This window comes from Pezoporus wallicus, unplaced genomic scaffold (genome assembly GCF_028554395.1).
Source record: "Pezoporus wallicus isolate ANWC-B61680 ecotype Strahan unplaced genomic scaffold, APGP_CSIRO_Pwel_v1 scaffold_7392, whole genome shotgun sequence".
Lineage (NCBI taxonomy): Eukaryota > Metazoa > Chordata > Aves > Psittaciformes > Psittacidae > Pezoporus > Pezoporus wallicus.
In genome coordinates this window covers 4380049-4406881 of record NW_026639923.1, presented here as the reverse complement: position 1 = coordinate 4406881, position 26833 = coordinate 4380049, and the positions used below count along the sequence as shown (strand labels likewise).

Sequence of the window (26833 nt, the reverse complement as noted above, 5' to 3'; positions counted from 1 at the left end):
TACCCGCTGTACCCATTGGCCCAAGCTGACGGTCGGCGCCTTACTGACTCACCCGCCACCCAATGCACGCTGGGAGCTGCCGCTCCGCCTCCTTGTCGTCTTCCTATTGGCCAGCATGAGCCATTGATTCGCCAAGAGAATCTCCATAGGGCAAAAGCTCAGCTTCGATTGGATAGCTCTACCGACTAACTGGCGTCAATACAGTTGAAAACTTGATTATGATTGGCGGGCTCTTTTACTCAGTAGCCAATGACCGAGCGGAGGCGGGGCATGTGGGGATGGGGTCCTGAGTGAGGGAAACCGCGAGTCCCGCCAGGGTCTTAATGGAGGCGGCAGCGCCATGGTGAGTGTCCGCCGTGGGGCGGGCAGCAGTGGGCTATAGCCTTACTTGCGTCGGGTTGTGTCCGGCTATAGTCTTACCCGCGGTGGTGGGGCGGCTCCTCGCTCGCCCTCCGCTGCCCGGGGCCTGGCCGCCGGCGCCTTTGCGGCCTCCTCGCCCGCCTCTGGCTTCTCGGTTCCCGTCTCTTGTCCCTTCTTGCTAGGGGAGGCCTGTGGGACTCCTCGGACGTTCCGCATTTGAGCGCGACCAGCCGGAGCACCGGTGTTCTACCCCCCTCCCCGCCCCGCCCCTGGGTGCTGATTGCCCTCGCTTGAGAAGAGCTGAGTGTCGCCGTAAGGCGAGCATTTCGCACCTTCTTTACGCTACCTGTTTGCTTTCTGTCTCTCTTCTCTTTCTAAGCTTTGAACCTGCCAAAGCCATCAAGCCCATCGACAGCAAGTCCGTTCATCGGATCTGTTCGGGACAGGTTGTGCTGAATCTTGGCACTGCCGTGAAGGAGTTGGTGGAAAACAGCCTGGATGCTGGAGCTACCAACATTGGTAACATTTTCATCGTAATTTCATTGAATTTCATAGATTTATAAGGTACTTCTTTTTCCTCAAAGCAGAGTGCATAGTAGCAGATCTTCCCCTGTTTAAGTCTGAACCCATTACCCCTTGTCCTGCCACTACAGTCCCTAATGAAGAGGCCCTCCCCAGCATCCTCATAGGCCCTCTTCAGATACTGGAAGGCTGCTATGAGGTCTCCATGCAGCCTTCTCTTCTCCAGGCTGAACAGCCCCAGCTTTCTCATCCCATCTTCATATGGGAGGTGCTCCAGCCCCTGTTCATCAAAGATATTTTTGTTGTTCTTCAAACTTGACATAGAAAGCCATTATCTGGTAAAGTTACTTGAAGTACAAAATTAATCCTGAATATTGTACATGAACCTACAGAAATAAAGGACTTCACTCATTTTTGTAGATATAAAACTGAAAGATTATGGAGCTGAACTGATAGAGGTTTCAGATAATGGATGTGGAGTGGAAGAGGAAAACTTTGAAGGCTTGAGTAAGTTGAACGTTTTTCATAATTTGTATTTGGACATTCTGAAGGATTGGTTTTGGTGAGAAAGCTACTTAAAAATAACAAACAAAAACACTTAAATTCCTGAGTTTAATAATTTTTAACAGATACTCATCTTTATATAATGTGTGCATGATGTGCAAGACTTGAGCAAAATTGGACTGGACTGCTGTAGTGCTATTGTGGTTATAGTTCTTGTAGCTCAAAAGTAACCTTTGTTTTGATTGCTGATTTAAGTGGAACAAATAATAATAGAAAAAATTATATCAGAGAAAGCCCTATAGATTCAGTCATGTTGAGTCATTGAGTCACTATTGAAGGTGTTGAGCTTTGTGGAAGTGGCTGCTTTTGAAAGGTGACTTATAAACCTGAACAGTTGCTGCAAGTGAACCAACACTGCATACGTGACTGTCACGTTTTCCATTTGCTAGTTTTAAATTGTATGAAATGGGAGCAGAAATTTGTGACGGGTACATCAGCAGCAAAGGCAGAACTGTGTACTGCCCCAAGGCATCTTGTAATGCATGTACTAATAATGCTATATGAATTTTAGGTGTACGTATGGAATAAAGGGTGTATCTGAGGATTATAAAGATATCTGGCTTATAGGACAAGGGGAAAGGAAATACACAGAAGGCTTTCTGCTTCTTGATATGCATGCAGAATCTACTTGCGTAGACCACTGTCACTTACAAGTAAAATAAATATTTTAAACATTTTTCCAGCTCTGAAACATCATACATCAAAAATACAAGATTTTTCTGATCTAATACATGTTGAAACATTTGGGTTTCGAGGTGAAGCTCTGAGTTCACTGTGTGCCTTAAGGTATGGCTATTGAACTTCTTATTAGTAGAAAGTTACTATATGCACAAAAATAACTGAAGCCAACTTTTCAGTTTACTGTTATTGATAAAATGAGGCTTTGAAAACTTCCTGTTTCTTAACGTTTGGTTGATTCTGAGCAATAGGTTGCATGACATCCTGAGTCCTTCCCAACTAAAATTATTGTATGATTCTAAGCATCTGAAATGAATCTGTGATTCTAGATACCTTATTGGTCCTTGTATGTATAACATTCAACATTACTAAGTATGCAGATCTGTACAGGGTGGAACTGTGCACTTGCATAAGTGTTTGATCCTCTGATGCAGAGCACTGTAATATATAAGAGCTGTTTGCCAGGCTGTTACTCATTAAAACTGTACTTAAACTCCCAAAGTGCACATTTGAAATAGCACAGCTTTTGTGCACAGTTCTGTGATCAAGAATATTCTGCTGTTATGTGTTAGTATGAGAAATGTGTCCAACAAAACCAGACTTTTAACATTGTATTTTATAGGAGAATGAAAGGGATGCAAGTAAAAATGCTTGCATTGTAGCTAGGAAAATGTTACACTATTCTCTAGGTATGCTTTAGTTGTATGTGGTAGAGTTAGTTTTAATTAAATGAATAGTATTAGCATAGTTTTTCTGCCTGATAAGGTGATGAGGGGATGAGGAATGGGTAAGAAAATACAGTACTCAGCATATAATCCTGTTGCCTTTTCCTTTCCATTAGTGATATTACCATTTTTACCTGTCATAAGTCTGCAAAGGTTGGGACTCGGTTGGTCTTTGATCACAATGGTAAAATTACTCAGAAAACGCATTTTCCGCGACCACAAGGAACAACTGTGAACATACAGCAGTTGTTTTATACTCTGCCTGTGCGGCATAAGGAATTTCAAAGAAACATTAAAAAGGTATGTTAGATCAGAAATTATTATTTCAAAGGATTGTCACCCCAGAACTTAAGCGCTGCTGATACTGCATTGAGAACTGTACTCAGTTCTTTGAGAATACATTGATTTTTGTCAGACTATTTGTGCCTGTCTTGTATCTTAATCAAATAAAAAAGCAGTGATCCTGTATTCTTTCATCTTCTATTTTGCAGTGATTGGTTTTAAAGGTACATTCTCAAATGTTGATTTTAAAAAGAATTTATATCATGATCACTTTTGTGTGTTTTAAAATCAGGGACTGCTGTGTTATGGCTAAATACCAATCTTGTAAACATTATTTGGTTTTGAAGCACAATTTTTCACATCTAATTTTTTATGTTTAATTTGTAAAGGTATAAAAGAATTATTAAACTCCCTCCCCCACCCTCTTTTTGTGTTACCTGCAAATATTGAATGTTTTGTTTTAAAAAGAGACATTTCATATAAATTTGAACTTTCGTTTTTTCTTTAATAGGAATATGCAAAAATGGTCCAGCTGTTGCAGGCATACTGTATTGTTTCAAAAGGAGTGAGGATTAACTGCACTAATCAAGTTGGCCAAGGGAAAAAAAGTTCTGTGGTGTCCACTACTGGGAGTCCTAGTTTAAAGGAAAACATTGGAGCAGTATTTGGGCAAAACCAGGTATTGCTTTTATTATTGAGAGGAGAGATCATATAGCTGTACAGAGACATTTCTAATGTCTAATAAACAGAGGAGGTGTAGGAAACATGTTAAGACCTTAAGAGAATGGAGCATGTGTTGACTTCTAGCACACCCTACAGGTTGAAGAAGGACAAACAGTTCAGCCTCCACAGATTGCCTTGAAGTTTCTAAATCTGCTTACAGATGTTTTGACGAAAGAGAAATTATTTAGGAAACAGGGTTACAACGGTATTATTACAAGTATATTATTACTACCATAGGGAATATTGACTGATAGACAGCTGCTGGTTGTTGATAAGCACTTTCTCCCTTCACAATGCTCATGTAGAGATTTCAAAGCCTTGGTCATGCTGTAGCTGAAATACTGGATGAAAGATGTAACTTTATCTTTCCACATGGCAACAAACATAGCTGAAAACTCAGTTTTGCCTAAACAGAATGCTTTGCTTATAGCCTGCTTATATAATATCTAATACTTAAATGTATAGTCAATGGAAGGTTTTCTAATGACAGAAAAATAATAAAGGCATGATTGGGAAAACATTTATAGTAAACATACCTGTACTTAGGCAGGCTGTGATTCAAATAACATAACTTTTCTAATAGCTTTATTGTTATCTCAGAAGAAACTTCTGTTATTCTTTGCCTTTTGGTTTTGCATAAAGCTTGATAAGGTCATGTATATAAATGTAGCTGGAGAGTCCAAATCATTTTGTTGTTCTGCCTATGTACATTTTCAAGTAAGGGTCTGTGAATCAACTGAGGCGAAAGTAGTGAAAAAACCCCACCATTTTATCAAATGGATTTTAAGGATAATAGATAATAAAATAGAAGGAAAAAATGTTTCATTTCCTTTTTTTTCCTTGTTTTAGTTGCAGAGCCTCATTCCTTTTGTTCAGCTACCTCCTAGTGAAGGTGTCCGTGAAGAATATGGAGTTAATGCTACTGACATGCCACAGAATCTTTATAGGTAATTAGAAAAGTACAAACCACTGTTGCCAATGGCATTTTACCATAACCCAAAACTCATTAAAAAAAAGAAAAAAAGAAAAAAAAAGTGGTAGTTAATAGTATTAAAAATGACTAAGAACATCAGAGTAGATATTAGTATGTAATTTGGGGAAAGACCATCACATGATTAAAAAAGTTAATTCAGGCCTAAGATGTTGCTAATCAGATGAATGGGAAGAGCAAATCTGCTATTCCTTGTGTCCTAGTCAGTTACATATTACTGTAATCTTCAGCTGAATGTCACCTTTATCAGTACCCTGAGTAACTGGATGGATGAATTTGTATCTGTTGTTTATACCTGTATTTCTTTGGTTTTGTTACTTAGAAATATACCAGAGGAATGTGAATCAGTTCATAAAATTACAGTTTACTGTCTTTAAGTGTACTTATCTAATCTCTGATTAGATGTGAGATTTATTGGCAAATAGATGCATCAGTATCTGACCAATGAAAGTTCACAACTGACCCGTCATCTTCTGGTTTCAGAGCAGAAAAACAAAAGCCACTTCTCTTGAAATCAGTGAGCTACTCTTTCAATTGTCTGATGCCTTTTTGGAGCTGAACATCTAGCCTTTGTCAGATAAGGAATTAGGAGAAGAAATAAGTATACATATGTATTGATGCTGTATAATAGTGCTTCTTTTAGCCCTTTATAAAATACTCATCCATTAAGTATGCTCAAAGTCTGAAAAATTTCTTTTGCTGTTCCATTTTACCTTACTGTTGTTGTTATTCAACAGTATTACAGGCTTCATCTCTCGCTGTGATCATGGTGTTGGAAGGAGTGCAACAGACAGGCAGTTTTTCTTTATCAACCAACGTCCATGTGATCCAGCAAAGGTGAGGGTTTTATTTTTCTAAGATCACCAGTGCTAGCTTGTTTGATACTCTCAGCCACTAGATGAGTAGCTGATATGTGTATTTGTGGCTTGATGCTGCAAGTTTCTGCGTCTTAAGGTTTTGTGTTCATTGTGTCTATTTGTATGAACAAAAACTCACTCATGATTTAGTTCATTAGTTGTTTTGAAGGAGGTTAAATAACACAGACTGATGGGAAATAGAAGATAATAGTTTTGGCACTTACTGTTTTTTCACCTCTGTAGGTTGTCAGACTTGTGAATGAAGTTTATCATGTATACAATAAACACCAGTATCCATTTGTAGCCCTTAACATTTCTGTAAATTCTGGTAAGTTATGCATAATTTTCAGTAGCTTCAGTAAAGTCTGTAATTTAATTGAAGAATAAATTGTATTTATTTAGAGAATATTGTAACTTTTTTATCTGCACGACTTCCTGCACTGGGGTGATTCTGTGATCTTCCATTCATGAGTGAGAAGTGGGGTCTAGGTGTGGTTCCACTATTCTCTGCCTCTGCTTTTTCTGTACTCAAAAGTAACTTATCTGAAGTAATAAGAAAAAGGCAATCTTGTGGTTAGCTTAACTAGAGGAAAACTTGTATTGTGTTACTGCGCAGAATTAGCTTCTGTTTTGTTTGCTGGAATGTTGAGGAAAGTTAAAAGATTAATTTGCAGACTTACTGTGAATGTTAACTGTGGCTTTGGTTTTAATCCTGTGAAATAAAAATGAGGGGGATGAAACAGCAGAAAACTGACTTTGATCCAAGGGTGGATTTCTTTTTGTACTTTTCATTTAAAATGTGATGGTTTTCCTTTTTATTTAAGAGTGCATTGACATCAATGTAACTCCAGACAAAAGGCAAATTTTACTTCAGGAGGAGAAGCTTTTATTAGCAATTTTAAAAACCTCTCTGATGAAGATGTTTGGGAGTGATGTTAACAAACTGAATGTCAATCAGAAACTTCTGGATGTTGCAGGTAGGGGACAAAATGTGAAAATTTTGTGTGTGATATAGGGTAGATATTTGAAAATGGAAAAGTGTGTTTTTAAAAACCCAAAGAAGAACGGGAAAAAATGTCTGGCTGTTAATTCATGTATTTTTCAGGGCAGATTTTTCATGTATTATTACACTGAAAGATTGTTACTGGCATCATATAATAAGTGAGGACCCAAAGTTATTAAGTGATTGCTATGGAAATTACACATGCCAGCATGACATGATTTACTTTCAGCTTTATGGGGGAAAAAGCTAACACAAACTGAAAAAGACTTCTCCCAAGATGATGGAAGAGATCTGATTCCTTTATTTAAATGTCTTCAAGAAAGAATGGTTATGGCCTTATAAGTAAAATCTGAAATTTGAATAAGTTTGTTGGATTTTGAACTTCAGTTCTCTCATGATAACTGCAGGAATTGCTGATTCTCTTGTGACTGTATAGTCTTTCAAAGTTGCTTTTCAGGGTTAACACCACTTCATCCCCTAATTTATTTCAACAGAACCCCTTCTAATTTATTTTTTTACTGACATACAGGATCAGCTGTAGCCTGATTCTGTTATTTTAACTTAATCTTTAGTAAAATACATGTTGGACTGATAATTTCTGAGGTTGAAGATTCTCTAATTATCTACACAAAATCACATATACTGCAAGTATCTGTTGTGCCAGCACTTTAACACCTTGCCAATGCAAGTATAAGAGCAGTTCTCTTTTCATTGTTGGTCAATCATTAAACTCTTTTGATAATAGAAACAAACATGCTGATTGCACTGATTGCTATTCCATTTTAAAGAGGTCACAAATTCATCCGCATAAGTACTGTTTTCTTAAAGATGTGACTGCCTTTTTTTTTGTGTGTGTTGCATTTCAGCCCCATATTCAGTTATTGTCTGAACCATAAGGGCTCCTTTAAGGAGTTTGCTGTTTTTTCTATCTCTCTTTTCACTCCCTTTACTAAAGCACATAATTTAATCAATGTTTCCAGCTAATTTAGAATCTTGAAATGTTCTTTATTCTGATTTTATTAGGCAACATGAAGAAAACACTTCCTGAAGAGACAGAAAAGTCTCAGGTAGAAATGTTGCCTGACTCTGAAACTGAAAATCTAAGTGGTGAAGGAAAAAGAATGACTCTTTCCAGATTAAGGGAGTCATTCTCTCTCAGTCAAATGACAGAGAATGATTTTCGAAGCCCTAAAAAGGTAAAACAGCAGCACAGCTCCCCTAGACAAATGTCACTTGATACCAATTGGAGTACCATGAAGACTCAGAAGGCTGTCTTGACTAGGGAGTCCAAGAGTTGCCATAAGATGGACTTAAAGATGTCAACTCCAAGCAGATATTTGAGGAAATTGGAAGATAATGCAGATTCTGGATTCTGTAGCACTTCTGAGTCAGATGCTGGATGTAGCACACCAGAAACTGGGAGCTGTGTCAGTAACGAAAGTATGATTAATCTTTGTAACGAAGAATTCTGTAGCTCAGAAGAACAACTTCAAAATGAATGTTTTAGAACTATTGGATGTAGTGAGAAATCATTGGAATGTGATGTTCAGGTCTTGGGTGCTGAACATAAGTTAAATCAAAGGATTGACTGGACTGATCAAAATAAGTTATCTGAAGAAGCTGATAGTTCTTCTCCAAGAATAAAACGTTTTAAAAGCAGAAGCTTTAGCAGTGAAGTAGACAACTTTAAGGCAGGTAAATGTCCTGAACTGGAGAATACTGTGAACTGTAAGCCAACTGTTGATGTTCTGGTGGAAGTTAAAAAGAAAACTGTGCCACTTGAATTCTCCATGAAGGTTTTAGTGGAAAAGGTAAAAAAGGTAATAGAGCAACAACAGAAAAGTACAGAAACACAAAATTACAGAAGATTTAAAGCAAAAATTAGTCCTGGAGAAAATAAAGTAGCAGAAGATGAATTGAGAAAGGAGATCAGGTATTTTCACCTTCTTAATATACTGTATTCATCAATTAATAGAAATAGTTTAGGGAAAATATAAGACCTCTTGCGGGACTGGGAGGAGGCTTACATCTACCTGTTTTGGATATGTCCTTTATTTAACTTATGCCATTAAAATGTCCATTTGACAAGTTATTTTACCTGACAGAGCAGCTATTCAAACTAAATGCAAGCAGAATGTGGAAAAAGACACTATAAAAGGCCACAAACATCCTAAATTTGGCTTAGTTCAGACTTGTAATTTGCTGTGTAGTCAGAGAAATGTCAAATTTCTTGACAAGTAACTCTGAAAAGACTGGATAACTCATATATCTCCCCCTTGTGAATTTGAAATTGGGGGAGACATGGCTGTGAATATAAGTTACATTCAGGTGGTCACTGGACAATAAAAGTCTATGATTTGTTAATTTTGAATTAAAAAAAAAAAAAATGTTAGGAAAGCCTGGTAATTGCAAAAAAAGAAGACCAATGTCAGCTTACTTCAAAACTGTGATTCTGCCTTCGGTGTTATTTACTTGGACTATTGCCATACTGCCCATTTCTAATTTTATTATCAGTAGCTGTACTTAAAGTGAGAGAATCCTGAGCAAGTCGTGTCTTAATAAGATTGTGTTCTGCCAGAAATGGCCTCATCAGTCAGTGGCATATTCCAGATAACTGTACTTCTTCACATTCATAGCCTGCTTAAATGAGATTTTTCTTTCTTTTATATAAAGTGTGTTCTGCAGAGAGAAAAAGCTGTTTTTAAGTTTTACAGTCTAACATGATAGCTGATGACATGTAACTTACCTGTTTGTATTTTCTATATACAGTAAAGAAATGTTTGCAAAAATGGAAATCATTGGCCAGTTCAATTTAGGGTTTATTATAGCAAAGTTGAATTCCGATCTTTTCATAATTGACCAACATGCTACTGATGAGAAGTACAACTTTGAGATGTTACAACAACACACTGTTCTTCAAGGTCAGAAGCTGATAGTGTGAGTATTTTCAGTGTTTTAACAATAATAATTTTTAAAGTTTAATTCAAGGTTTCAGAAGGACATTTATGGTTATATTTATGTAGCACATGCAAAACACTGAAGGTGAAAGTTATTTTTTATAGTCTCTATTTCAAAGAGTCAATCTTCACATGAGAAATAAATTCCACTTACCCAGTTGTAGCTGTGCAGCAAATCAGTGGTCAGACAGATTTCATGATGGGCTTACATAGAAACCCACAGTTTGGTAAGGATGCTGATACAGTGTGGATGTTGGAGCTGCTGTTGCAACAGGGAGTGCTGCCCAACCAGCCTAACTCTGCTGAGTACTACTTAAAAGTGATCTGTTCAGTAGTGAGATCTTTTTAACAAAGCAAAGTGAAATGTTTTGGTAGAGAGCTCTGTACCGATAGCTCTAGATTGCTTCTGAAACCTGTCTTAAGTAATCGGCACTATGTAGTGATGCACTACCATGTATTTCTCTCTTTCAGGCCTCAAAATCTCAATCTAACGGCTGTAAATGAAAACATACTGATTGAAAACCTGGAAATATTCAGAAAAAATGGGTTTGATTTTATTATAAATGAAAATGGTGAGTTTGGGCCAGAATTGCTGAAGGTAAAAAAGATGAACAGTTTCATGTCATTATGCAAAAGTCCCTTTAGGTCATTGTCAGAAACTTTGAAATAATATGTATTACACTCTATGGTTTGGTTTTTAAGATTTATGATTCTGTGGTCTCTTTGACCTGCTTAACAGAGCATTGTAGAGTATTTATCTCTCCAGCTTTTTACAGAAGTTTCTGAAGGCCCTTTGGAGTTAACAGGATGTGTTATGTTAAAATCCTTTTGTTTTACTAGTACACTTGCTGGTTCCAGCAGGGTTCCATTTATTTATATATTAATAAATCTATATGAATAAATTTAATATAATAAACTTACTAATTTAATTTTAGATTAATAAATACCATTGGTAAGTGATGCTCTTGGGTTTTCCTTATGGATTTGGCATTGACTTACTATGTACTTCTGAGCAATTTGTGTAACTTGCAAGCTCCTTTTCTTTATCCAGCAAGGATCACCAAAGTGCTGTGTTTCTGTTGTCCCCTTCACCCAGAGTGCAGAGACGGAGATACTTGTTTATTCAGTGTCTGCGCAGAGATGGGTGTTGGGTGGTAACACAGTCTGCCAGCTATCCACTTTTACACATTTAAAACAGTGAAAATAAGTGTTTTCCCTATAGGTAACAGTCTCGTATCTACAATCATTGTCTCTTACAGTCTCCCGTCTCTGTTTCTATAGTATATTTCTATGTTTTATGCAGTATGTATTAATTTCACTATGCATGTTCTTTGAGTAAGGGTCTCTGTGGACAAGTGTCTCTTATCTCAGGGGGTGTGATATTTTTTTTAGTGTTAAAGTGAACAAAGTCCCCTTAGGAACAGATTTACCTTCTGTTTTGCTGAGCTCTTCAAAATTACTTCTACATTCCTCATCTTCCTGAAGTTAGTTGTTACTCTTCTGATCCAGATGATTCATTTATAAGTCTCCTACTTCTCCTCAAGGTCTGTGAACTTGTAATGAAACACTGTTTTTCTTTGCTCCATGCAGTTCTGCACTCAAGATTTTTCAAGTTTTTGTACATACAGTCCTTCACAAAATCTTAACTTCTTCATTGCCACTTTGGTATTTGGGAAGTCACTACAGATTTCTTCCATATTCTTCATTCCAGAATCTCAATTTTTTTGTCTAAAATGCTGTTCATTATTAATCTGTTATCAACAAAACCCCTTAATTATTTTGTAGTCACATAACCTCAAACTAGTTCCATAAATGTTTTGTTCTTTGAAATCAGAGGGTTTGTTAGAGATTGGATCTATCTGCTTTTAAGTCTGCAAGCAATTTATTTCTTAATGTTAAAAGGATATCTGCCATAGTTACCATTTTGGTTAGTTAGCAACAGCCATCAAAAGATTAAACCTCATCATATATACAGATCACATCATATCTATGTATCTAAGTAGTTTTTCACTCAAGAAGTAGTAATTTCCTGTAGTGCTCTGTTTGTTTCTTTATTAATTACTGCAAATCTTTCAGCTCCCGTAACTCGAAGAGTTAAATTAATATCGTTGCCAACAAGCAAAAACTGGACTTTTGGTCCACAAGACATAGATGAGTTGATCTTCATGTTAAGTGACTGCCCTGGAGTCATGTGTAGGCCCTCTAGGATCAGGCAGATGTTTGCTTCTCGAGCTTGCAGAAAGTCTGTAAGTACTGCACCTGATGGCTGTTTTCAAGTAAATACTGTCTTTTCTGTTGTATTATAGCTGTCTGTATCTGTATATGTATGTGTAATGCAAGGGGAAATTTATTTGCCGTTGAGTGTCAACAGCTAACGGCCTCCATTTTGTTCCATATGTTTTTGTCTAGTGTAACTTGGGAAAAACTTCTGGTAGTTTTTAATATGTTTCAAACTAGTGAACTTAGAAACAAACTTAGCTGTATTTGTACTTGATCATCTTGTAGTTCTTTTAATACCTTGCACAGTACTTATTTACTATAGTAGCTGAAGAACTGCTCTTACCTGTGTCAGTTTTCTGTATGGAGGAGAAAATAATAGGTTTGGTTTTTTTTGTCTTTACTTGCAGGTGATGATTGGAACTGCACTGAATGTGCAGGAAATGAGAAAACTGATCACCCATATGGGTGAGATTGAGCATCCCTGGAACTGCCCCCATGGAAGGCCTACTATGAGACACATAGTCAGTTTAGACTTGATTTCAACAGAATAAGTCAGTTTGATTTTAATTCTTGGTGACATTTTGAGCTTTTACCATAACTCTTATTTTGAGTAAAAAATTTTAGTCAGTCTTCACATTTGAAGGCAGTAACACTTAAAGGCATGCAGCAGCATTTCATTGTTGCCAAGTCAACAGTCTCAATGTACTGGAATTCACATGTAAATAACATTTCTTTTATTGCGATTTACTGTATTTTGCAATCAAGACTTTTAGAAAATAAATACGACTTTATATATAAAGATCAAGAGTAGGTGAACCTCATTTATAGCAAATACACTCATTGTTAAAATAAAGTGGAAAGTGAATTTAGGTCTGCAGTAATGCCCTAAAGCAAACATTAACTTTCTATGTTTTTACATCCTGTATATGATATTTAAAGAAAATGTAAGTACTTTTGTGGATTTTTTTTTTACTTACACTGAAGCTGTGTTTCATTAGATAATTACTTCAAGTATTACTGTTGTATTTAATGATTAGTTTGATCTGTGTTCAAGGCTTCAATAGAATAAATCATCTGTCATATCTACTTTCAATTAGTATCATTCCCATCCATATTCCAAACACTTCTTGTTCAAGTACAGGGATTTCTTTTCTGAGAATGAAGGGAAAAAAACTGTCTCACCAAGCACTGCTGATCAGATCAGTCTAAATTCTATCTTCGTAGAATCGAATTAGTTAGAAAATTTGTCTTTTTGAGTCAGTGATACATTAAAACATATCGCTCAGCTCTTCCGTTTCTGCAGTACCAAGGTGTGACCTGAGCAATGCCTTCACATCAGCACTTCAGTTTACTGCTCAGGGTGACGGGTGGCAGCAGTGCTGCTGCCCTGGACCTAGTGTGGCTGATGTGGGGGGCTGGGGTGAAGCCGTGCGCACCTCCTCTGGACCTCTTACGCTTGTGAGTGTGAATAAACCCTCTGTAGTCTGTGTGGAGCATGTGCAGCGCCTGTAACCGGTATTCCCAGCCGTGGTTTCTCGCATGAAATCGAACGCAGACACGGCCGTTTCCCTCTTCTCCGGCGTAATGCAGCGTTAATCTCCGCAAGGAGGGGCCGGCCTAGCTGCCGGCGCAGCGCCCGTCGCGGGGTAGCGACGAGGGCGCTTCTCTGACCACCGGGGGCCGGGCCCTGGCAGGCAGCGGCCGGGCCGCGGCGCGGTCGCCGTGGCTACGGGAGTGTTCGTCATACTGCGGCTGCGTGGCGCGGGCCCGCGGGGGTAGGCTTTAGGTGAGGGCCTGCGGAACCCGCTGGAGCCGACCCGCGGACGGAGCAGCTTCTGGCCCCGGGCTGCCCTCGCTGCCCCTTACTCCTCCACTTGGGGCTTCGGGCAGGTGATGGGATGCTGTAGCTGCCTGGGTGTAACGAGGCGGTGGTTGGAAGTAAGTGGTGGTGAGAGCATGGCGGTTCCCTGAGGCGGCCCGCGTCTCGCCACTGGAGCGCGGGGATTGATTCTTGTGTTACAAACCAGTGATGGTCAAACTGTGACATGAGGGGGAATTGTGATTACAGCTGTTCAAGTAGTACAGTAACCTTCATAGATCTTAACTAGCAAGATAACCGTGTAAGTTAAGAGTGGCTGTTCTACATTTTGGGTCAATCTGCACTCATAACTTTGAAAGCAAATTAAATCAATGCTGCTGGTGCAGCTGTAACTTTCCAGAAACTCACCAAACTCAAAATTTTTCAAATATATTTGAAAAATGGTTTTCGACTTTGCTACATGATTAAATCTAGACATGTAAAAATCTGTAAAGATGTAATGAAGATGGAGACTTCCATGTAGCATGAGTAAGTCTACTAACAAAACTTTAAGGTCGTGGTGGTTTTGGTGAATTTCTTGACAGTTAGGTCATAGCCCTGCGTTCTGTCTACTACAAGCTGAAATTGCTGCCTGGAGGAATAGTTATTACATAAATACCTGCATGTGCAATTTTCCATGTAGTTAGCTGTTTGGTTTTTTGTTTGTTTGTTTTTCTCAAATAGATTATAAGGGAAAACATCTTTACATAACAGAGTAGATGTTCAGAAGGGTACACATTGAGACAATTCAGTAATTATGGCAAAGGATAAGAAGAAAGATGTCAGGAAGACAGAAAAAACTTCACGCTCTCCTATGCCTTCACAAGAAGTTACAGCTGAGAGTAGTGCTACAAAGCTGACAGACTTGGCGACCGTCGTGAATGAAGAGGAAGAAACAGGGGCAAGTCCAGTGATACTGGATAAAGAACCACAGGAGGCAGAGGAACCTCTAGTCCAAGATGTTCTTCAATACCATGAGGAGCCTGTTCTTATTCAACTTATTGTAAAAAGGTATGCTTGTTACAAATACACCAATTCAGTCAGGAATTCTCATTTAAGTATCTCTGGTGTACCCAGTGTCATACAGAGATTTAACTTTCAATTCGAGGCAGCGAATCAGGTTATTCAGACCTAATAGCCATTATGAGTGATATATGTGAAATTCTGCTGCCTTCTTGCACCCTTGAGTGTTGTTGGTGCTGTCTGCCTGCCAAAAGATTCATTCTTTTAGGTTGTTCTCCTATGGTGAAGTTTTGTCTAAGTATACCGATGGTGAGGAAAATGTAGGTATCTCATTTAAAGTTCAGTTGTTACTGCCTTTTAATGTTTAGGGCTGCTCATATCTCGTAAGAATATCCTAAACTGAGGAAGCAGGTGAATAGAAGTGTTAGCCAAATCCTTTGGTAGTTCGAGGGGAATATATATAATGTTTCATGTGGCCAGGTTGCCTAGTTGTAAGCTAGTAAATCATAGAATGGTTAGAGCTGGAAGGGACCTTAAAGCTCGTATAGTTACAATCCCCTTGCCATGGACTGGGACACCTCACTTTAGACTATGTTGCCCAAGGGCTTGTTCAACCTGACCTTGAAAACTGCCAGGAACAGAGCATTTACCACTTCTTTGGGTGCCTCATCACCCTCACAGCAAAGAACTTCTTCCTTACATCTGACTTGAACTTCCTCTGTTTAAGTTTGAACCCATTGTTCCTTGTCCTATTACTACAGTTCCTCATGAAGAGTCCCTCTCCAGCATCCTTGTAGGCCCCCTTCAGATACTGGAAGGCTGCTATGAGGTCTGCACGCAGCTTCTCTTCTCCAGGATGAACAGCCCCAGTGTTCTCAGCTTATCTTCATGCAAGAGGTGCTCCAGCCACCTGATCATCCTTGTGGTCCTCCTCTGGACTTGCTCGAACAGTTTCATGTCCTTCTTATATGCTTCCTTCTTAAATGCTACCAACGTGTCTTGTTTTATTAATTGAACGAAATATGGGTTTGAGGCAACGCAACCATTATGTGACCTACTACAAGGAAGGTACAAAAACTCTGAAATTTTGTTGTAGTTGTTTTTCTACACAGGATGCAGCAACCGGTTTGTGTGTAAAACATGGTAAATCAAAGGTGATTTATTGTATATATGTTGTGATTTATGTCTACTGGTAGTGACAGGAAACCTTCATCTTTAGTTTGTTTTCCTTGTAGATACGAAGGTGAAAAAGTTCATGGGTTGTATGAGGGTAAAGGATTTGCATGTTTTGAGGGAGGAAATACATATAAGGTGAGTGTATAAATTAATTAAAAAAATAGTAGTGGGTCAAGTTCTTTCTCTAGAACAGGCAATCTGCTTTTAATGTGGGTGGAGGTTGAGCAAGCAGAATGTATAAGCATTGAAAGCTCTATTGGTTTCTGGCATGAAAGCTCTTCATTTGAAATGAGTAGTTGGAGGATGACATTAATATGTAATTCTTTTGAAGTCTTACAGTCACTGTAGGCTTTGGTTGTGGTAAGAATAAATTTGCAAATGATGCTGTTCTCTTTATTTTGAAGGGCATGTTTTCTGAAGGCCTTATGCATGGACAAGGGACTTACACATGGGCTGATGGAGTGAAGTATGAGGTAAAGTGCACCTCAATTTATAACTGAACACAATTACAACCAGTTAGAAGTGTAAATTCAAGGACAGTAGATAGGTTGCAGTAATTGGTACAGTGCAGGTGGCCACTGCAGAACTATGGCAGTGGTTTCAGTCACAAGCCTGACTTTTCCCAGACAGTTGGTCTTATTTTTTTAAATGTTGCAATTTAACTTTTTAGGGAACATTTGTTAAGAATGTGCAGATGTTTAGTGGCCGTTATACATGGAATGATGGCAGTGTTTATGAAGGATCAATCAAGGATGGAGTTCGGCATGGATTTGGATTTTTCAGGAGCGGTATTCATCCTATTTCTTACATTGGCTATTGGTGTAAAGGCAAAAGACATGGAAAGGTAAGAAAGAACACCAAATGCGAATATGGTCTTCTCATTTGGCATCCATATACTGTCTGAAATAACAAGTGTTGTTGTGCAGAGGTTTTGCAAAAAATGTTTCATGCTGCTGCATGGCCTTACACTTTGTAGAGATTTCTTTTTCCTGAGGATCTTCTCTGGAGTTGTGAGTGCCAACTAAAACAATTGGGGTGGGATCTTTTTGTGCTAGAAGGAATAAATGGTATCTGAAAAGAGTAATTGGTTTATTATGTGTTTTATCCTTTATGCTGCTCCACAAAGGTGATAAAAGTCAGAAGTGTCGACTGCATTAGTAGCCACATAGCAATGACAGGTCAATTCACTTCCCAGTAATGACAAAGTAATCCCATCTTCCAAATGTGTTAAGCAGACCAAGTATGATAATTACTGCCAGATCTAGTGTAAGTGACATCTACTTCCAGCTTGTTAAAGGCAAGTGGTACTTTTATCTGTCTCTGTTTTATGCATCCAAACTGAGAAACTTCTGGGCGTGACATCTTGAAGACTGATATTCAGCACGTGAGGAAGATCCATTCTAATAATGTGGGGTTTTTTAGGGTGTCACTAATGAAACACTAAAATCACACGGACTGCAGTGGATGATCACCAGTGCAGAGGTCTGTCCAGTTTGTTCAGAGAGGAAGTTGTCAGAAAGACAGAAAAATTAATGCTGTAGACTTACTGTTTGAAGTTGAATTCTGAATGAGTCAGAAAACTGATTTCCCTCAGAGTGGCTGCTATGATTAAGCTGCCAAAGTTAGCTCTCTGAAAGTGTTTCCAAGTGATTTGAAAAGCGTTGTAGAATTTGATGTAATATGTTGGGTGTTTTTGGTGGGGGGACACCTGGTCTTTTTTGAGGTCTTAACTATTCATCAAAAGAGGTTGCTTTTTAATTTCTTTTTATCACTTCAGTTGCTTTCAGTACAGTGTCTCAGGGTGACTGTAAGTAAGAGCATGATTACGTGCATCTGATGTAATTTGTATGCAATGTTTTATTAATATAGATGAATGTTTAGGTTTTTTAATTTACTATACTGTCTGTTTCAGGGTACCATTTATTATGACCAGGAACGTACTTCTTGGTATTCAGGCGACTGGGTAAATGATGTCAAAAAAGGATGGGGAATGAGATGGTAAATGTCATAGCACTCGTTCTTGTCTGCATATTTTTTATTTTACATACATTATCATACAGTTTCTCCTGTTGTTTAAAATGGATACACATGCTACCATTTCATAGTAGTATGCACTTTCTGTAGTGGAATAAATAATTGTACAAGCTGCTTTATAATAATAAAATAGACCTTCTCTATAACTTACATTTTTATGTTGATACATTTCTACTGCTCATTCCCACAAACAGATGTCTAAAGACAAAATGCAAAATCAGGTTTGGTAAATCACAAATCAACATTTTAAAAACAAATAAATGATTTGAACAAATGGAGCTACTTTTATGAATAGATGAATTATTTATGGAATTATACATAAAAGAATACTTTGATTATCTATGGTGAAGACTCTTTGGAAAAAAAGAACTGGTTAATATTTTTACAGTGGTCTGTAAGTTAAAAATAGTAGGTAAACAGTGGGTGCAATAAAACCTTTGTATGTGTGTCACAGTGAGCCAACTTTGAAATTAATGGTTATATTTAGCTTTAATAAATTCTGAATTCATTACCAGTGAGTTTTGTATAAACCTTGCTTTTATAAGTTCCACTTAGAATTTAGTATGAATGAATCATTAACTTTTACTATTTTCTTTCAGCTATAAGTCTGGAAATATCTATGAAGGTCAGTGGGAGAAAAATGTACGTCATGGAAAAGGAAGAATGAGATGGTTGACAGTTAATCAAGAGTATATGGGACAGTGGGTGCATGGCATACAGGTAGTAATTTCTTCCTCAACAGCCTCTTTAGTTCAGCATCTGTCCATTGCTCTAGTAAAACTAGATAAGGGAGTTTTGTGCAATATCAAAGGAGCTTTATATGTTTATTGCCAGTTGAGATAGTGTAAGCATGTTTTTTATCGTAAGTTGATGCTCATAAGAAGTCTGCAGTATTCAGATTGCTTAGAGGCTGTTGACTTAGTCTTACAAAATAATAATTTAATACTCTAATGGAAAATACGAACTTTTTCATTAATAAAAGCAGTTAAGTGTGACTATACTTAGCTTGAGATATGACTTCAGCAGTGAGTGTATGTAGAAATTTATGTCTGTGTCACCTGTGAAATATTAGACCGTGCTGTTAAGGTTTCATGGTGGAAGGAGATGATTTCTGGAATTTTCTGTTCCTTCCATTTACTATTCTGTTGGAAGAAGAGCGTGAGCTACTTTCTCTTGTCTTTTCACTCTGCATAAAATTGTTAAGGAGTCTAGCCTTTGGAACATCATGGGTCTGTCTGGCATGGTGTTCCTCACCTGCCTGTTCAGCATTGCAGCCAAAGGGATTCAGGCAGGAAGGGTGCCTTTAGGAGTCCTGTTCGTAGAGCTTGCTCAAGTACGTGTTGATTCAGTGTATCCTCTGAGCGCTTCTCCCACACACCTTTGGAGAATATGGCTCTGAGTATGGTTTGAAGTACTGCAGCTATCAGCTGGGTGCTTTTATTTGAGAGCTTTGCCAACTGTGACTTAAAGGTGATTCTCCTTTTTCAAAGTCTGGACCTGTAGCAGTAGTAGCTTGTCTGTGGATGTTTGGTTTTTCTTAGACACACAAACTGTTTTTCAGCACGGGTATGGGATCCACATCTGGTTTTTGAAGAGAATGCCTGCATCTCAGTATCCTTTAAGGAATGAATACATAGGTGATTTTGTAAATGGGAAACGACATGGACATGGGAAGTTCATATATGCCAGTGGAGCAGTATATGATGGTGAATGGGTTTGTAATAAGAAGCGTGGCAAGGTGAGTATTGACAAGTAGCAAGACGAAACTACAGACAGCACCAAATGAGTCAGTTCTGCTCTGTATGGCAGACCTCCAGATCTCTGTACAGAAAATTACATTCAATTTGCATTGTGGATGGAATCCCAACATAACATCCCACTGAAAGCAGCAGGAATCCTTCCAAGGACCTTGCTGGGCCACAGATTTGACTCCATGGTTAGGTGCATGTTGTGTGTATAAAGAAATAAATTTTACTGTGAAGATTTTGAATGTAATAGGTATGTCTGGATTTTTGCAGTGGTTGGCTTTTCAAAACTGAACAGATAAATAGGCAATACTTCATCCCAGCAGGGTACTTCAATTAATAGATGACTAAGTACTTTTTAAAAAATGGGGAAGGAAAATTATTTTGCTTTATTTTATTTCATGTATTGCATTGTAGTCAAGATTCTTAAAAAGAAATTTGATTGAGAGCATAAGTCATATTTTTAATTTTGTTAATTTCAATATAAATCAAAGATCATAATCTATCTGTAGGGCAAGTTTGTCTTCAAGAATGGTCATGTTTATGAAGGAGAGTTCATAGATGATAACATGGTGGAATGTCCTGCTTTTCTAGCGAATGCAATGAATATGAAAGGGCTGAATTCCATTTGCACAGAAAATCATTTTGGCACTGGTAAGCAGCTTAAGAAAACAAATTCTACTCAGTTGACATTTTGTTTTTACTATAATGTGAAGCTGTTTGTACTTACTCAAGAGCCAGCCATATTTCTTCAAAGAACTTTGATAAACATGGGAGTTATCTTAATTATTAATGACTTTTGCTCCTATACTTCCTGTTTCCTGCACATGACACTTTGAGTTGATTGACACATCCACACTACATCTTGTAATGCTTTTTGGCTACTCTTGTCTGAAGGTTTCATAACTTATGTAATATCTGCATTTCCTTTTGGCTAGGGGTTGGATTTGACTAAATTATCCTTCAGTTGTTATGCTGTTGATTATGACATTGCTACACCTCACTGTAAATGAGTTTATTATTCTCAGTTTGAAGTCATTAAGATAAGAAAGAATAATATATGTTTCATTCCCCCCCCCCCCCCGTATATATATATTTAACTTCATTTTAGTTTATTCTAATTTATTTTATTTGCATGATAGAAAATACCACAGTCATCAGTGGCTCAGAAGATACTTCTATTCTGGAATTCAGTACTGAGTTGGGTATATCTTTACTGCTTGACTTGTTGCCAGAGGAAGAGAGATGGGAAGAACTGAAGCAAGTAAGAGTTTACTGTTTGATATCTTCAGTTTTCCCCCGTAGTGTATTTCATGTTATTTTATTTCTGGTTTATTTTATTAAAATAACTCATTTCATTAAAGAATTTTTGAAAATCTGAAGGCCATGAAAGCAGAAAATCAAAAAGAATTAATAGACAGTATTGCTTCTTCCTGAGCCTTTTTTGGAATACAATTAAATATGTTCTATCTGGAAGGGCATTCAGCAGCTACCTTTAGCTACTGTAAGGTTTGTCTGCTGACAGACTATTTTTATTGATCATAAAAAATATATAGCTGCATTTGAGTAATGCCATCATGAATGCTTAACCAGGGATATCCTCTTTGAAGTTACAAGATGGAAAGCACTATATGCCCAGTTATAGGATCAATATGAGCTGATCCCTACTTTCTGTGAGATGATGCTGAAAACATATCCTGCTTTATTTAGGTAGAATTTGCTGTATTGAGGCATATTACAGAACTGAGAAGAATTTACACCTTCTACAGTAGCTTAGGCTGTGATTATTCTTTTGACAACACCTTCCTCATGACTAAGCTCCAATTTTGGAGATTTCTGAAGGACTGCCAGTTTCATCACTCCAACATAAGTCTTGCCGAAATGGATCGGATATTGAGGGGTTTGTATTTCTGTTGTTTGGGGTCTAGAATCTAGGAACTGTAATAGTAAGCTGTGGAGAGGTGGAGTGGCAAGTTCTGCTGATACCTCAACACTGGTAGTGAGGTGTCCCTGAGTGAGTACTTCTGTGCTTGTGACTTCTCAGTGGATGCATTAACACTTCTCCAGGCACTTCAGGTCCTTAGGTGGGAAAATGTAAAATTAAAATAGCCATTAAAAATTTGTTCTCAAGAGCCATCTATTCAAAACTTGTATTCATCCCGGTCTTGTCTTTACTGTTGCATGTAGTTTAAAGAGGTCTGAGAAAGAGAAGAAACAAATCTTCCAGTGCTTTTAATTTTGGTTTGCATGTAGTATGGGGTTTTTTATTTCTGTAGAGCCAGTTAAACATCCAGTTCTATTTTAGACCTGCACCAGAAGCGCTGTGGTGTCCCTAATATGTAAAGGGTTTAACTCCAACTTTGCTTCCCCTTTCATTCCTGTATGCTGAGTAGATGTGTTTCTAGAAAGAGAGAATTTGACAGAATTCAGCTGTAGGTAGATGATTCTCCCTTGAGCTTATTGTTTGGAAGTGATGCTGTGTCTGGTCTGATTCTTCCAGCAGTGTTGTTACTGTGTGATATGTAGAGATGGAGAGGCATTTTAATGTACAGTATAGCAATAGAGATTTATTTATTCAAATTTTTTAGGAGATAAAACACCAGTTGAGGAGATACATTGTCCACATGAGACTTTACTGTTCAGAACGTTTTTATCTTACCTTATTCGCCTAGCATTTCATATCTATCATGAAGAACACAAGTAAGTTTTTAATCTTATAATGACATTTATTTCAGTGTAATCAGTTTGAGTCTTTCCCAGACAAGAGTATTTTTATTTCAGCTGTAGAGAGAACAGTCCTTATCTGAGTAAGTGTTTCTTAGAAATGATGTCCAGGAACGTTATTCCCACTGCCTGTTATGTCCAAGGTAAGTAATGGTATTTCTCCTGTGCAGAATTCATCAATTTGTACCACATACATCATAGTTTTACTGTAACCATTTATTTTTTCCCAATTAATTTTTAAAGGTACCTTATTTTCTGAAGAAAGATGTACAGTTTTGGTCATGAACAGCTACATTGACAAATGCTGGGAAATATACAGAGCCTTTTGTAGACCAAGTACCAGACCTCCATTTGAGCTCACGATGAAAATGAGGCACTTCCTTTGGATGTTGAATGTAATAACCTCTATTTCTTTATTTTGTATGGTTACAAGAGCTTTATTTATTCAGTTTATATGAGTGTTTTAAAATACTCCCTGTGACTTCTGCCCAGTTGAAAAGATAGGAGTGGTGTTATTTGTAGAAACTGTCCACCAAACATTAAAGGGACAGTTACTCTACAGAAATTATTTATGTACTTGTGCAGGACTGAATTCTGACTTTGTACTGACAATTTCAAATAACCAAATCTTAAAACACATTTGTCTAAGGAAATAAAAATATTTTTGCTTCCTTCCTCCCCACCCTGTAGAGTGAATATGTGGAAATGTCTTCCTGGTAGAGCTCAGACTGGAAACCTTTTGAAATAACACAGTAATGTATTAACATAGTTCAAGATGAAGATGAGATTCCTTACGAATATCCAGTAATTCAGAGACACATAAAGATTACACTGAAGCTAGGGAACAATTCCCATTGATAGGCTTGGGTTTGGTGACTGTCACTGGTTAAATTCAAGCCTTTTTTCATGGGAAAAAGAAATAATTAGCAGATGGCAAGATTGTGAAAGCTCATAAATAAATTTTTGAAAATTACAGTTATTTCTTAACACTTTTTTTGCAGTGTAGCAGGAATTCCCAGTAAGGCCAGAATTTTACTCTGTCATTGATTACCTGTGTGGAATTATAGAATAGAATCACAGAATCATAGAATAATTTGGGTTGTAAGGGGCCTTCAAAGGCCATCTAGTTGAACCTCCCTGCAATGAGCAGGGACATCTTCAACTAGGTCAGGTTGCTCGGAGCCACATTCAGCCTGACCTTGAATGTCTTCAGGGATGGTGCTTCCAGCACCTCTCTGTCAACCTGTGCCAGTGTTTTACCACCCTCATTGTAAAAATTTTTTCCTCCAGTCCAGCCTGAGTCTCCCTTTTCGTTTAAAACCATCTCCTCTCTTCCTGTCACAACAGGCCCTGATAAAAAGTCTCTCCTCATCTTCATATAGGCCCCTTTTCAGAACTGAAAGGCCGCAGTAAGGTCTCCCTGGGGCCTTCTCCAGGCTGGACAATCCCAACTCTGTCAAGCCTTTCCTCCTAGGAGAGGTGCTCCAGCCCTCTGATCATGTGAAACAATTAGAAACTTTGACACAGGCTTTAAAGGGAGTTAGATTAAATCCATGTGGGAATGCCTTGGGTGCTGCTAACATGTAATGCTTACTCTTACCCAGGATTTTAAACTTCTCAGCAAACAGTTAACTCCTTCAAGACTTGTGGAAATACTTGTCAAAGATGGTCCCTCTCAACCTGGTAGCAGTAACACCAACCTGGAGCTGGAGGTGTGTATGGGAAAAAAGTATCATACTTCATTGCTACAGGAACAGTTAAAATTACTTTTAAAAACTTGCAATTACTGTTCTGTCTGCTAGGGCAGGATGAAATTAATTTAGTAAAAAAATAAGAGTACAAACTTCAGCCTCTATTTCTGTCTTTGTTTTGCCTATACCTTCTAATTTAGCTCATGTACTTCTATGTTTTTCTTATTACTCTTCTTAGTATAGTCTCAGCATACCTGACCATACAAATAATTCTTAAGGCTGCTGTAACCCAGAGGGCATTCTCCATTCCTAGGAGACTGGTGCTAGTAATAGATCAGTCTGTGAAGCAGTTGCTTTACAATATGTGTATACAGTGATTACATAGGGATGAATGTCAGCACTTTCAGCTGCCAAGGTGTGCACAGGAAATACTAAGATGTGTTAATAATTAAGATGTAAACACACTGATCCTGAAAATCTGGAGATCCAAGAAACCTGATGTGTAAAGTGCTGCCACCTCAGTGAAGTAGAAGACTTATGCTGCCTAACAGCTGGCCTGCTACTGAAGGCCTTTGCCCTTAAAGAATTGGCTCTGGCTTGGTGATGGTCTGTTGTAAATGACTATATTGAATTTATTGTTTTAAACAATGTCTGATAAACTGAACACACAAATGTCAGTCTTACTGAGGGATTCATTATACACCCATTCCAGGGGCTCCTGGAAGCATTGTATGCAATTAAAATTTTAGGTAATAGTTAATAATTTGTTAGAGAAATTTCTCATAGCTCCAGACACAGCAAAAATCTATGCAATATTTTATTTCAACATGACTTGTATAAGGCATGACACAGGATATCACTTCTGAATTTTTTGAGCTTGGGCTGTTTTCAGTTTTTCTTCAGAAGGAGGGATGTTTGACTGAATAAATGAGGCCAGTGAGGCTTTGCAAACAATCACTTGAGTTCTTTGCTTGCTCAGGTATATATTAATTGTCAGTTAACAAAAGGATTTTGCAAAAATGAGTGAATTAATCACTGTGTTTGTTCCACTCTAGTTAGTTTTTCTGGAATTTGTTGAAGCTCTTCTTGCCTGTGCGTTGGTGTATGTTACCAGTGATATGATAAAGGAGCAAGAAGCTTGTGAGAATGAGAGCAGAAGTAGCTTTAGAATGGAGGTTCACTCCAAGAAAACCACACATGTATCTCTGTTCCCAGACTATTCTCTGTCCCAGGTAAAGTTGATAGAGACCTGTCGAATATGTCCACTGGGAGGGTGAAGTCCAGCCCTGCAAATATTCTGTGTTTCCTGAACATAGAAACCACTTTCCTTTTTGATTGGGTCCTACTGCCTTTCCTGCTTGCTGATGCCTATAACATCAGCATAGTCAGCTTTAACACATTTGCACATTTTCCTAGTTAACTGTAAATACACATAAGGTGCCTGCAAGTTTTTGGTGTTTGAAGGGGAATTGACAGATTGGTTGACTGGTGGAAGAGACACGCCTCTCTTCTGTTTTAAGTCAAGTGTCTAAAATTGCACTGTAAAAATGTCATTGCAGTTGTTCCATGTATCAAGGTTCACCGTTTCCAGCAGTTAAGCTATGCTCTTTTCTTTTTGATGGACACTTGAATAAGGATTTTGTCAGTTACAAGATGCTGCCTGTGCCACTGGAGCAATTTAGATGCACAGGGGAGTTGGAGGCATGAGTTAGAATTGTTATTATTTGGAATTATGCATTTATTAATTCAAAGAGCATTCACAAACACCTCATTTCACACTGTCAACCAGTAGTGTCACTGAACACCACCACTCCCATTCCCTAGTCAATTGTACTGGTTCTGTGGAACCTCTTCCCGTGCATCACTGCAAGAATTAACGCAGCTGCACAGTGAAATGGTCCAGTTAAATTTCCAAGACCAAAAAAAAAAATCTTAATTTAAAATGTACTGACGGTAAAATTCTTCTTGTTTCCTTTTTATTAATGCATGTACAGTGGAACTGTACTTGATACAGACATGAATGATGACATGTCTGAGGCACCTGAGCTTTACTCATTGTTGTCTTCAAACAAAAGTTTCATAACACAGGATGAATTAAAGAAACATGAGGTATTTTAAATACAATATGTTCCCATGCCTGGATGCATGTATGCACCTCAAAGTGGTGCATTGCCTGCCATTGCTAATAAAAGCGTTTGCTCCCACACATGCACTCAGATATTTTTGTTTAGAATACTGGGTGGTAAGTTCTACATTAACTAAAACAGGAGTGAACAAAGCTAGAGTTTTATCTTGTCTTGCAAGGTGGGGGAGTAAGAGGCTGGGAAGTGGGCAGAGATCTAAAAGCAGTGGGGAAGGTAATATAATTCCTAAAATAGTTTTCAGATTTTTTCCAGCAAACTTCTCACCTTCACTGCCTTTATAATTTTGTACCCAGTGTATGCCTGTAATGAGATTCTTGATATTCCAGGAACACATACATTCTGTTTGATCTCTGTGATTTCAGAGTAAGATAGTAGGGATTACTGTTTTGTACTGGAATCATGGAAATCAGACAGAGAATTTGGAAACTTCCTGGCTTTTAGAAAATACTACCAACACAAAATTATGTTTGACCTGAGTTTTGGTGAGACGTAATCAGGCTGCAGAAGATACTTGGGGTGACAGTTAGAAAGATTGCAAAGCATCAGTCTCATTAGTCTCGAATCTTGTTCTTTTCACTTAGTATTCTTCCTGGAGTATATTCCTGTAATCAGGAAT

At 37.9% G+C, this 26833-nt stretch overlaps 2 protein-coding genes across 4 annotated transcripts in view; both read left to right on the top strand.

Moving 5' to 3' along the window:
- Nucleotides 1–313: 313 nt before the first annotated feature.
- Nucleotides 314–12817, top strand: PMS2 (PMS1 homolog 2, mismatch repair system component). 2 transcript variants are annotated; one of them, XM_057416908.1, is made up of 15 exons: nt 314–343; nt 740–879; nt 1303–1389; nt 2130–2232; nt 2966–3149; nt 3643–3810; nt 4704–4801; nt 5583–5682; nt 5946–6030; nt 6527–6679; nt 7729–8638; nt 9475–9642; nt 10134–10234; nt 11739–11908; nt 12290–12817. In XM_057416908.1, exons 1-15 carry the CDS (start codon nt 324–326, stop codon nt 12431–12433), a joined length of 2631 nt encoding a protein of 876 aa, XP_057272891.1. In that variant the 5' UTR covers nt 314–323; the 3' UTR covers nt 12434–12817. The 2 variants fall into 2 exon arrangements, 1 of the variants encoding a protein (XP_057272891.1); XR_008973115.1 differs by lacking the exon at nt 12290–12817 and having other exon boundaries at nt 9475–9626; nt 11739–11875.
- A 1611-nt stretch (nt 12818–14428) lies between these two features.
- The window catches only part of RSPH10B (radial spoke head 10 homolog B), a 22572-nt gene continuing 10167 nt past the window's right edge, over nt 14429–26833 (top strand). For both annotated transcript variants that reach the window (XM_057416762.1, XM_057416763.1), the window contains exons 1-15: nt 14429–14751; nt 15939–16014; nt 16284–16352; nt 16550–16723; nt 17792–17877; nt 18513–18633; nt 19475–19651; nt 20171–20312; nt 20801–20922; nt 21369–21558; nt 22247–22358; nt 22446–22525; nt 22626–22777; nt 23987–24094; nt 25129–25305. In XM_057416762.1, coding sequence (XP_057272745.1) covers nt 14498–14751; nt 15939–16014; nt 16284–16352; nt 16550–16723; nt 17792–17877; nt 18513–18633; nt 19475–19651; nt 20171–20312; nt 20801–20922; nt 21369–21558; nt 22247–22358; nt 22446–22525; nt 22626–22777; nt 23987–24094; nt 25129–25305 — 2040 coding nt within the window. In that variant the 5' untranslated portion in view covers nt 14429–14497. The remainder of the gene's footprint in view (nt 14752–15938; nt 16015–16283; nt 16353–16549; nt 16724–17791; nt 17878–18512; nt 18634–19474; nt 19652–20170; nt 20313–20800; nt 20923–21368; nt 21559–22246; nt 22359–22445; nt 22526–22625; nt 22778–23986; nt 24095–25128; nt 25306–26833) is intronic.

Excerpts from the sequence above, each read along its gene's own strand:
- PMS2 (XM_057416908.1), top strand. The coding sequence starts at position 324 with ATGGAGGCGGCAGCGCCATG. Across the intron at positions 8,639-9,474 it reads GAATTGAGAAAGGAGATCAG|TAAAGAAATGTTTGCAAAAA; the intron begins GTATTTTCACCT and ends TTCTATATACAG. Across the intron at positions 11,909-12,289 it reads CTCGAGCTTGCAGAAAGTCT|GTGATGATTGGAACTGCACT; the intron begins GTAAGTACTGCA and ends CTTTACTTGCAG.